General features: G+C 40.3%; 2 protein-coding genes across 2 annotated transcripts in view; both read right to left on the bottom strand.

The window, feature by feature from the left end:
* LOC308300840 (5'-deoxynucleotidase HDDC2-like) overlaps window positions 1–13,151 on the bottom strand; it is a gene marked incomplete at its 3' end in the record, with an annotated part of 33,136 nt that overhangs the window by 7,153 nt on the left and 12,832 nt on the right. The gene's annotated exons all lie outside the window — the stretch shown is intronic.
* LOC308300407 (5'-deoxynucleotidase HDDC2-like) lies at window positions 168–10,992 on the bottom strand. The gene is made up of 6 exons (XM_080744231.1): window positions 10,654–10,992; window positions 5,556–5,658; window positions 4,821–4,889; window positions 1,868–1,911; window positions 1,513–1,573; window positions 168–344 (listed from the first exon to the last, which is right to left on the bottom strand). Coding segments are annotated over exons 1-5 (276 nt in total). The 5' UTR covers window positions 10,656–10,992; the 3' UTR covers window positions 168–344; window positions 1,513–1,515.

Raw genomic sequence — 13,151 nt, 5'->3', positions numbered from 1 at the left:
CACACACAAAAAATTATAATAATGAATATAGCTGCAAGCAGCGATAAAGTGGCCAAAGCCAAAAACACCTCAAATCATGAACACAGCCTGCAATGTGCGTGAAATCTTGCAAGCACATTCCCAATAGGTCAAGGAACAGATACCACCCTTCTTACATTGGCCTGTTATAGCGCCACCAGCGGGTCAACTTTTGCACAACACACAGTCCATCCCTGATGGTCGAGTGGCTAGGATTCGGCGCTCAGAGTGGCCACTCTGTCCGGAGTCTGGCTACTCTGTGGCGAGTGGCCACTCCGGACAAAGTGACCACTCTGTGCTCTTGGTGGTGGGCGTGGCACGAGGACCTGCAGGAAGAGACATTATTATCATATTATAATGTTGATAAGTTGCATAGTTGAATACAAGTTGGGATTGGACCGGAAAAATACAATTAGTCATTGCGGTACACTACACCGTTAAGATACCCATGTACCTGACTTAACTACTGGTATACAATATACACTAACACTAAGATACCCATGTACCTGTCAAACTACTGGTCTACAAGATACACTACACCACTAAGATACCCATGTACCTGACTTAACTACTGGTATACAATATACACCAACACCAAGATACCCATATACCTGTCAAACTACTGGTCTACAAGATACACTACACCACTAAGATACCCCCATACCTGTCAAACTACTGGTCTACAAGATACACCAGTAAGACTCCCTAATCGGGAGATAAGCGCCCGTCACGTCGCATACACAAACTTTAGAAGGCAATCGTAGCCCATCAGGGGGGAATATGGAAAATGGGACAGATCCATGTTGATGACATGACTTTAGAGATACTGTGTACCGCTTTAAGTGAGTTTAGGCCAAAATCTGTAGGAGCAATGTCCAAAAATATGTTTTGCAATAATCTCCACAACGAACACCTCGGAATCCCCAGGAGGAAGTTCTTAACGTTGCTCAGGAAAGGGAAGTTGTAAGAGCAGGAAGAAAGCGAGACTATCTTAGAAATGTTCTTTGCTAGTTACAACTTATTGTTACTTGTTTTTATAATTTTTCACCCTATACTTTAACATTACTAATATTACAGCACTACTCTCACTAAAACATCTGAGTTTACAAAGTTTGGAATATTTTCATACAATTTTGCCTATCAGTTGATGACACCTTGGTGAACAATTTCTCTATTCACTATATGTGTTTTCAATGAGGTCTTGAGGCTCATTTACTATTCAGAAGGCAAAATTTCCATAGGCGGCGAGCTTTTTCAATCATCTTTTGTGATGTTTTACACTGCATTTGTGAATTTTCAGGGGTTAGCTGACATTTGGTGGGACAAGATTAGCCACAATCATTGTAGTATTGTGTCCACAACTGTTCCAATTTGGGCATACATTTTAGGCGATTTTTTCCCTGGACCCCCCTGGGGCTTAAGAAGAGTGAATTAGTGGCCACTTGTTTCTGCCCCACCCTCTGTGTTGTGGCTGTTGCTTCTCGTTGGACTTACCTGTTATGGCCACACACCCCTAGTCCTCCTCCTGAACCTGTTGGCCCCTCTGTGGGGCAGCCTGTAATTACATTCAAAAGGTCAGAGAAACAAAGCTAAACACATTAAAACGGACCAAGGAAACCTGTATACGGTAACCTTAGAACAGTGCACAGTTTCACACCTTTATTAAATACAAATCAGAATAGCATTAAAGCACATTAAAGTTATTAGTCAAGCTCTGTTCTGTGCAACATCAAATAAATGACATTTGTATTCACATTCCAGTGTTCAATGCCAAAAACACGACTAAATTGTTAATCACAATTATTTGTGTGTCAATTAATGTAAAATGTCATAGTGGTTGCAGCATTACCTGCGCGGCATAAAGGACCATGTGCCCGAATCAGCTGAATGTAACTGGAATCACATGTTAACAAAATAAATAACCACAAATAATGCATAGCTATTTTTTCCATCATCCCCTCCGGCCAAATACAGAGTGGAACCTATGTGACCCAGCACGGGTCACATAGGATCATACACACATGATACACTACCGGGCCAATCACAGCGTGCTTGCCGTCTCTTCAGGAAGTAGGCTCCCTCAGCAACAGTGTTTACGATGGTTAAGGATTCTTAACCTCTTACTTCCCAAATCCTGGTCAGAAAATTACGTTCTACCCCTCTACGGATTCGTTATCGGTCGCGGTGGTTTGCGGCCCCGCTCCGGTGGTCCGCGGCGACTCCGGGCGAAAAACGGCCGAAAAAAGCAATACCGCTACTGACCACTTGTTGAGCAACTTACACAGTATAGCTTTAATGCGGCCCGCAGGTTAATACCGGAATACTGATATATTATTGATTTCAGCTGTTACAATTCCATACATGACCTGCTTTAATTCCTTCAGTCTATATTAGTAGCTTAATGACTATTATAGTAGTATTAATTGTGGGCTCGCCTGTAAGGCGAGCACACTTTAGATATTGTCATTATTGTGGGCTCGCCTGTGAGGCGAGCACACTTTAGATATTGTCATTATTTATTTCTATACTATACTATACTATACATATCAAGATTCTCCTCAAAACTTCGGTTCCTTTCTACTCCTACATACTTAGTGAGAAAATGAAAATAAACACATCAATGTGTTCAGCTTACAGTGGCGACGTGTGCTATTACTTTATACAGCAATTGGCCAAATGGTGGCGCTGTAGGAAGCCTTCGAAAGTGCGAACTTTGAACAGATATAGCTCATGCTGTCTTTGAGGTACAGCCATGAAACCGGTATACACGTATGCGTCTCCTCATGCCGAAAAACTTTTACGCTCTGACTTTTGACCTTTGACCTTTAGATCCCCCAGAATTTTGAATTATATGAAAAACAGTAAAAATCTATCTCCTCCTGGGTTTTTTTCGTTACGCGCACAAAACTTTTTTCATGTGAACTTTGGACCAAAACGGTCAGACTGTCTGGTCGGATTTCTTTTAAAGTGAAATGTAATTTTTTAATAATTCAATCAATATTGCGGTTTTATGCAAATTATTATTCGGCCTCTAAATCATACATGCAAAGTTACACGTTCACGGCATTTGGCAAAGATGTAGAGGGTTAGTCAAAGTATCACTGAAACCAATTTTATTCCAATCGGCCAAATGGTGGCGCTGTAGGAAGCCTTCGAAAGTGCGAACTTTGAACAGGTATAGATCATGCTCTGTTTTAAGTACAGCCATGAAACCTGTATACACGTATGCGTCTCCTCATGCCGAACAACTGTTACGCTCTGACCTTTAACCTCTGACCTTTAGATCCCCCAGAATTTTGAATTATATGAAAAACAGTAAAAATCTATCTCCTCCTGGGATTTTCGCGTTACGCGCACAAAACTTTTTTCACATGAACTTTGGACCAATACGGTCAAACTGTCAGGTCGGATTTCTTTTAAAGTGAAATATATTTTTTTAATAATTCAATAGATATTGCGGTTTTATGCAAATTATTCTTCTGCCTCTAAATCATACATGCAAAGTTACACGTTCATGGCATTTGGCAAAGATGTAGAGGGTTAGTCAAAGTATCACTGAAACCAATTTTATTCCAATCGGCCAAAGGGGGGCGCTATACGAAGCGTTTGAAAATTCAAACTTTAAACGGGCATAAGTCATGCCTCGTTTCGTTTGAAGACATGCAACTTGCTTACACGTGTGCTTTGACTCAAGCGGAAGACATCTGTGTCTTTGTTAAGTAAGCTCCGCCCTTAGATTTTCCGCCATTTTGAGCAGTTTGTAAAACGCTTAAACCCGCTTTTATTCTGGAATTTTCGCGTCACGTCCACAAAACTGTTTTTACATGAACTTTGGACCAATATCTAAAAATCTGTCAGATCGGATTACAAAAAAATTGAAACATGTTTTTTTTAATAATTCAATGAATATTGCAGTTTTATGCAAATTATTCTTCTGCCTCTAAATCATACATGCAAAGTAACATGTTCATGGCATTTGGCAAAGATGTAGAGTGTTAGTCCAAATATCACTAAAACCAATCTTACTCCAATTGGCCAAAGGGGGGCGCTATATCATTTTGAGCAGTTTGTGAAACGCTTAAACCCGTTAGGATTTTTTTGCAATTTGCATGAAACATTCTACACACAATGTAAGGACCTTTATCTAACATGCCTATGAAGTGCACACACACAAAATAATAATAATAATAATAAATTTAGCTGCAAGCAGCGATAAAGTGGCCAAAGCCAAAAACACCTCAAATCATGAACACAGCCTGCAATGTGCGTGAAATCTTGCAAGCACATTCCCAATAGGTCAAGGAACAGATACCACCCTTCTTACATTGGCCTTTTATAACGCCACCAGCGGGTCAACTTTTGCACAACACATTTTTGGAACAAAATGGACCAATCTTTGACGTCAGTAAGGTCAAAGAGAGCACTGCCTGCGATCTTGACATTTTGTACTTTTATAGCCATTGTTTTCTGGCTTGAAGCGAGCCCACAATTGTTTCGAAGGAACAATATTTTCTAGTTACAAATGTTACAATTGTTATGGCATACAGCTCATGAATATCAAAAGTCCATATTTCAAAATATTACAATATTACACAAGACCACTCAAAACAAGGATTTATAACAGAGAAATGTCAACCTTCTGAAGTCAGAGTTGCTTGAATTCCAGTGGGAGGTTTCCACAGTCAGTTATGATGCTATGGCATCTGCAATGCTTTTTTACACAATATTCTAATTTTATGAGATGGATCTGTATAGTGCTGCTGAGGAACAATAAACAAGATGACTGCAAGCAGCACACACACCTCCCATAGTCCGTAAAGCTCCTGCTTAAGTCCATCCTGCAGCAGACCTGTTAGATGTGTCATCGCTTCCTGAGGAGAGGGAGAAGAGAAGAGAAGAGAAGAGAAGAGAAGAGAAGAGAAGAGAAGAGAAGAGAAGAGAGGTTATTAGGACATTATTTTGTTGCTTTTGGGACAGAAAACGTGTAATTCAACTTTTAATAGTTTTTTAAATGATTTTAAGAAATTAATGCCCGGCCTAAAGAGGGTTACAGACGGAGCACGGTTGCCGCGGGGGCTCCCGCTAGGATCAGCGGGGGCCGCACCGCGGTGAGACATGAACATACGCTCGCAGAGATTTCACGGGACCGCGCCCACTTGCCTCACCGCCCCAAAACTTCTCTGTGCGGCCAAAATAGCCGCTCGCCTCCCATTGAAAATGAATTACTAGGATGCGGTGACCGCGTACCGTCTGGAAACCCCCTTAATTCATCATACAAGAGTGTCACATAAAAGCAGAACAAATAGCAGTCTACAAACTCATAACACTTTGCAGTGACAGGCTGTGATCTGTACATATGCTATTTTTCAGTACTTTGACCATTTTGAAAGTGAAACTGGTTAGCAGATCTCCATGGAAATCTGCTACTTTCACTACTTTTGAACAATCTGAGTCAAAGTGAAAGTGATTACGTCTGTCCGTGGGTTTCATCTGAATGGACTTGTGACTAATAACAACAACACAGGAGGTTAGCGTACCTGCTCCCGCCTGTGTTTCTCTGCTTTGCTGACGTTGTCTGATGGAGCGATGTCTCCTACGATACACTCTGCCATGTCATGAACCAGAGCCATCTTCATGCACCTGGAGGAGAACACCAAGTTATTATTACTATCATTATTGTGGGCTCGCCTATAAGGCGAGCACACTTTAGATATTGTCATTATTTCTATACTATACTATACTAGTCAGTCATATCAAGTTCTCCTCAAAACTTCGGTTCCTTTCAACTCCTACATACTTAGTGAGAAAATGAAAATAAAAACATCAATGTGTTCAGTTTACTGTGGCGAAGTGTGCTATTACTTTTTACAGCAATCGGCCAAATGGTGGCGCTGTAGGAAGCCTTCGAAAGTGCGATCTTTGAACAGGTATAGCTCATGCTGTTTTATACATACAGCCATGAAACCTGTATACACTTATGCGTCTCCTCATGCCGAACAACTTTTACCCTCTAACTTTTGACCTCTGACCTTTAGGTCTCCCACAATTCGGAATTATATGAAAAACAGTAAAAATCTATCAGAGCCATCTTCATGCACCTGGAGGAGAACACCAAGTTATTATTACTATCATTATTGTGGGCTCGCCTATAAGGCGAGCACACTTTAGATATTGTCATTATTGTGGGCTCGCCTATAAGGCGAGCACACTTTAGATATTGTCATTATTTCTATACTAGGCAGGCAGTCAGTGCAAGTATCAAAAAACTTCGGTTCCTTTCTACTCCTACATACTTAGTGAGAAAATGAAAATAAAAACATCAATGTGTTCAGCTTACTGTGGCGACGTGTGCTATTACTTTTTACAGCAATCGGCCAAATGGTGGCGCTGTAGGAAGCCTTCGAAAGTGCGAACTTTGAACAGGTATAGCTCATGCTGTGTTTGAGGTAAAGCCATGAAACCTGTATACACGTATGCGTCTCCTCATGCCGAACAACTTTTACGCTCTGACTTTTGACCTTTGACCTTTAGATCTCCCACAATTTGGAATTATATGAAAAACAGTAAAAATCTATCTCCTCCTGGGATTTTTGCGTCAAGTGCACAAAACTTTTTTCACATGAACTTTGGACCAATACGGTCAGATTGATCAACCAGATTTTTTTTAAAGTGAAATATAATTTTTTAATAATTCCATCAATATTGCGGTTTTATGCAAATTATTCTTCAGCCTCTAAATCATACATGCAAAGTTACACATTCATGGCATTTGGCAAAGATGTGGAGGGTTAGTCAAAGTATCACTGAAACCAATTTTATTCCAATCGGCCAAAGGGGGGCGCTATACGAAGCGTTTGAAAATTCAAACTTCAAACGGGCATAAGTCATGACTCGTTTTGTTTGAAGACATGCAACTTGTTACACGCGTGCTTTGACTCGAGCGGAAGACATCTGTGTCGTTGTTAAGTAAGCTCCGCCCTTCGATTTGTAAAACGCGTAAACCCGCTTTTATTCTGGAATTTTCGCTCCACGTGCACAAAACTTTTTTTACGTGAACTTTGGACCGATATCTAAAGATCTGTCAGATCGGATTTCTTTAAAATTGAAACATGCTTTTTTAAATAAATTCAATGAATATTGCAGTTTTATGCAAATTATTCTTCTGCCTCTAAATCATACATGCAAAGTAACATGTTCATGGCATTTGGCAAAGATGTAGAGTGTTAGTCCAAATATCACTAAAACCAATCTTACCCCAATTGGCCAAAGGGGGGCGCTATATAATTTTGAGCAGTTTGTGAAACGCTTAAACCCGTTAGGATTTTTTTTTTGCAATTTGCATGAAACATTCTACACACAATCTAAGGACCTTTATCTAATATGCCTATGAAGTGCACACACACAAAAAAATTATAATAATGAATATAGCTGCAAGCAGCGATAAAGTGTCCAAAGCCAAAAACACCTCAAATCATGAACACAGCCTGCAATGTGCGTGAAATCTTGCAAGCACATTCCCAATAGGTCAAGGAACAGATACCACCCTTCTTACATTGGCCTGTTATAGCGCCACCAGCGGGTCAACTTTTGCACAACACATTTTTGGAACAAAATGGACCAATCGTTGACGTCAGTAACGTCAAAGAGAGCACTGCCTGCGATCTTGACATTTTGTGCTTTTATAGCCATTGTTTTCCGGCTTGAAGCGAGCCCACAATTGTTTCGAAGGAACAATATTTTTCTAGTGACAATATCTAACCGTCATATCAAGTTCTCCTCAAAACTTCGGTTCCTTTCTACTCCTACATACTTAGTGAGAAAATGAAAATAAAAACATCAATGTGTTCAGCTTACAGTGGCGAAGTGTGCTATTATTTTTTACAGCAATCGGCCAAATGGTGGCGCTGTAGGAAGCCTTCGAAAGTGCGATCTTTGAACAGGTATAGCTCATGCTGTGTTATACGTACAGCCATGAAACCTGTATACACTTATGCGTCTCCTCATGCCGAACAACTTTTACCCTCTAACTTTTGACCTCTGACCTTTAGGTCTCCCACAATTTGGAATCATATGAAAAACAGTAAAAATCTATCTCCTCCTGGGATTTTTGCATAACGCGCACGAAACTTTTTTCACATGAACATTGGACCAATACGGTCAAACTAGTCTCGGCGGATTTCTTTTAAAGTGAAATATAATTTTTTAATAATTCAATCAATATTGCGGTTTTATGCAAATTATTCTTCTGCCTCTAAATCATACATGCAAAGTTACACGTTCATGGCATTTGGCAAAGATGTGGAGGGTTAGTCAAAGTATCACTGAAACCAATTTTATTCCAATCGGCCAAAGGGGGGCGCTATACGAAGCGTTTGAAAATCCAAACTTCAAACGGGCATAAGTCATGACTCGTTTCGTTTGAAGACATGCAACTTGTTACACGCGTGCTTTGACTCAAGCGGAAGACATCTGTGTCGTTGTTAAGTAAGCTCCGCCCTTCGATTTTCCGCCATTTTGAGCAGTTTGTAAAACGCGTAAACCCGCTATTATTCTGGAATTTTCGCGTCACGTGCACAAAACCTTTTTTACGTGAACTTTGGACCGATATCTAAAGATCTGTCAGATCGGATTTCTTTAACATTGAAACATGCTTTTTTAAATAATTCAAACAATATTGCATTTTTATGCAAATTATTCTTCTGCCTCTAAATCATACATGCAAAGTCACATTTTCATGACAAAATAGTGTAGAGGGTTAGTTCAAATATCACTTACCCCAAATGGCCAAAGGGGGGCGCTATATAATTTTGAGCAGTTTGTAAAACGCTTAAACCCGTTTTTATTCTAGGATTTTTTTTGCAATTTGCATGAAACATTCTACACGCAATCTAAGGACCTTTATCTAACATGCCTATGAAGTGCACACAAAAAAATTATAAAATAATAATAATAAATATAGCTGCAAGCAGCGATAAAGTGTCCAAAGCCAAAAACACCTCAAATCATGAACACAGCCTGGGATGTGCGTGAAATCTTGCAAGCACATTCCCAATAGGTCAAGGAACAGATACCAACCTTCTCACATTGGCCTGTTATAGCGCCACCAGCGGGTCAACTTTTGCACAACACATTTTTGGAACAAAATGGACCAATCTTTGACGTCAGTAACGTCAAAGAGAGCACTGCCTGCGATCTTGACATTTTGTGCTTTTATAGCCATTGTTTTCTGGCTTGAAGCGAGCCCACAATTGTTTCGAAGGAACAATATTTTTCTAGTTTCTATACTATACTATACTAGTCAGTCATATCAAGTTCTCCTCAAAACTTCGGTTCCTTTCAACTCCTACATACTTAGTGAGAAAATGAAAATAAAAACATCAATGTGTTCAGTTTACTGTGGCGAAGTGTGCTATTACTTTTTACAGCAATCGGCCAAATGGTGGCGCTGTAGGAAGCCTTCGAAAGTGCGATCTTTGAACAGGTATAGCTCATGCTGTTTTATACATACAGCCATGAAACCTGTATACACTTATGCGTCTCCTCATGCCGAACAACTTTTACCCTCTAACTTTTGACCTCTGACCTTTAGGTCTCCCACAATTCGGAATTATATGAAAAACAGTAAAAATCTATCTCCTCCTGGGATTTTCGCGTCAAGTGCACAAAACTTTTTTCACATGAACTTTGGACCAATACGGTCAAACTGTCTGGTCGGATTTCTTTTAAAGTGAAATATAATTTTTTAATAATTCAATCAATATTGCGGTTTTATTCAAATTATTCTTCGGCCTCTAAATCATACATGCAAATTTACACGTTCATGGCATTTGGCAAAGATGTGGAGGGTTAGTCAAAGTATCACTGAAACCAATTTTATTCCAATCGGCCAAAGGGGGGCGCTATACGAAGCGTTTGAAAATTCAAACTTCAAACGGGCATAAGTCATGACTCGTTTCGTTTGAAGACATGCAACTTGTTACACGCGTGCTTTGACTCAAGCGGAACACATCTGTGTCGTTGTTAAGTAAGCTCCACCCTTCGATTTTCCGCCATTTTGAGCAGTTTGTAAAACGCGTAAACCCGCTTTTATTCTGGAATTTTCGCTCCACGTGCACAAAACTTTTTTTACGTGAACTTTGGACCGATATCTAAAGATCTGTCAGATCGGATTTCTTTAAAATTGAAACATGCTTTTTAAAATAAATTCAATGAATATTGCAGTTTTATGCAAATTATTCTTCTGCCTCTAAATCATACATGCAAAGTAACATGTTCATGGCATTTGGCAAAGATGTAGAGTGTTAGTCCAAATATCACTAAAACCAATCTTACCCCAATTGGCCAAATATATCTTTTCATCTATATCATTTTGAGCAGTTTGTGAAACGCTTAAACCCGTTAGGATTTTTTTTTGCAATTTGCATGAAACATTCTACACACAATCTAAGGACCTTTATCTAATATGCCTATGAAGTGCACACACACACAAAAAATTATAATAATGAATATAGCTGCAAGCAGCGATAAAGTGGCCAAAGCCAAAAACACCTCAAATCATGAACACAGCCTGCAATGTGCGTGAAATCTTGCAAGCACATTCCCAATAGGTCAAGGAACAGATACCACCCTTCTTACATTGGCCTGTTATAGCGCCACCAGCGGGTCAACTTTTGCACAACACACAGTCCATCCCTGATGGTCGAGTGGCTAGGATTCGGCGCTCAGAGTGGCCACTCTGTCCGGAGTCTGGCTACTCTGTGGCGAGTGGCCACTCCGGACAAAGTGACCACTCTGTGCTCTTGGTGGTGGGCGTGGCACGAGGACCTGCAGGAAGAGACATTATTATCATATTATAATGTTGATAAGTTGCATAGTTGAATACAAGTTGGGATTGGACCGGAAAAATACAATTAGTCATTGCGGTACACTACACCGTTAAGATACCCATGTACCTGACTTAACTACTGGTATACAATATACACTAACACTAAGATACCCATGTACCTGTCAAACTACTGGTCTACAAGATACACTACACCACTAAGATACCCATGTACCTGACTTAACTACTGGTATACAATATACACCAACACCAAGATACCCATATACCTGTCAAACTACTGGTCTACAAGATACACTACACCACTAAGATACCCCCATACCTGTCAAACTACTGGTCTACAAGATACACCAGTAAGACTCCCTAATCGGGAGATAAGCGCCCGTCACGTCGCATACACAAACTTTAGAAGGCAATCGTAGCCCATCAGGGGGGAATATGGAAAATGGGACAGATCCATGTTGATGACATGACTTTAGAGATACTGTGTACCGCTTTAAGTGAGTTTAGGCCAAAATCTGTAGGAGCAATGTCCAAAAATATGTTTTGCAATAATCTCCACAACGAACACCTCGGAATCCCCAGGAGGAAGTTCTTAACGTTGCTCAGGAAAGGGAAGTTGTAAGAGCAGGAAGAAAGCGAGACTATCTTAGAAATGTTCTTTGCTAGTTACAACTTATTGTTACTTGTTTTTATAATTTTTCACCCTATACTTTAACATTACTAATATTACAGCACTACTCTCACTAAAACATCTGAGTTTACAAAGTTTGGAATATTTTCATACAATTTTGCCTATCAGTTGATGACACCTTGGTGAACAATTTCTCTATTCACTATATGTGTTTTCAATGAGGTCTTGAGGCTCATTTACTATTCAGAAGGCAAAATTTCCATAGGCGGCGAGCTTTTTCAATCATCTTTTGTGATGTTTTACACTGCATTTGTGAATTTTCAGGGGTTAGCTGACATTTGGTGGGACAAGATTAGCCACAATCATTGTAGTATTGTGTCCACAACTGTTCCAATTTGGGCATACATTTTAGGCGATTTTTTCCCTGGACCCCCCTGGGGCTTAAGAAGAGTGAATTAGTGGCCACTTGTTTCTGCCCCACCCTCTGTGTTGTGGCTGTTGCTTCTCGTTGGACTTACCTGTTATGGCCACACACCCCTAGTCCTCCTCCTGAACCTGTTGGCCCCTCTGTGGGGCAGCCTGTAATTACATTCAAAAGGTCAGAGAAACAAAGCTAAACACATTAAAACGGACCAAGGAAACCTGTATACGGTAACCTTAGAACAGTGCACAGTTTCACACCTTTATTAAATACAAATCAGAATAGCATTAAAGCACATTAAAGTTATTAGTCAAGCTCTGTTCTGTGCAACATCAAATAAATGACATTTGTATTCACATTCCAGTGTTCAATGCCAAAAACACGACTAAATTGTTAATCACAATTATTTGTGTGTCAATTAATGTAAAATGTCATAGTGGTTGCAGCATTACCTGCGCGGCATAAAGGACCATGTGCCCGAATCAGCTGAATGTAACTGGAATCACATGTTAACAAAATAAATAACCACAAATAATGCATAGCTATTTTTTCCATCATCCCCTCCGGCCAAATACAGAGTGGAACCTATGTGACCCAGCACGGGTCACATAGGATCATACACACATGATACACTACCGGGCCAATCACAGCGTGCTTGCCGTCTCTTCAGGAAGTAGGCTCCCTCAGCAACAGTGTTTACGATGGTTAAGGATTCTTAACCTCTTACTTCCCAAATCCTGGTCAGAAAATTACGTTCTACCCCTCTACGGATTCGTTATCGGTCGCGGTGGTTTGCGGCCCCGCTCCGGTGGTCCGCGGCGACTCCGGGCGAAAAACGGCCGAAAAAAGCAATACCGCTACTGACCACTTGTTGAGCAACTTACACAGTATAGCTTTAATGCGGCCCGCAGGTTAATACCGGAATACTGATATATTATTGATTTCAGCTGTTACAATTCCATACATGACCTGCTTTAATTCCTTCAGTCTATATTAGTAGCTTAATGACTATTATAGTAGTATTAATTGTGGGCTCGCCTGTAAGGCGAGCACACTTTAGATATTGTCATTATTGTGGGCTCGCCTGTGAGGCGAGCACACTTTAGATATTGTCATTATTAAGTGTGCCTATGCATAGCATTGGCCACTTATTGTTCTCGCTCATATTTATTTATGTCTGTCCATACGATTCCCCAAAGTTTGGCACGCTACTCCTCCCACAGTTTTTGCACCACACA

The sequence above is a fragment of the Nannobrachium achirus genome (genome assembly GCF_963921795.1).
Source record: "Nannobrachium achirus genome assembly, chromosome: 16".
NCBI lineage: Eukaryota > Metazoa > Chordata > Actinopteri > Myctophiformes > Myctophidae > Nannobrachium > Nannobrachium achirus.
Note: the sequence above shows the minus strand (reverse complement) of the source record. Positions and strands in the feature narration are given on the sequence as shown.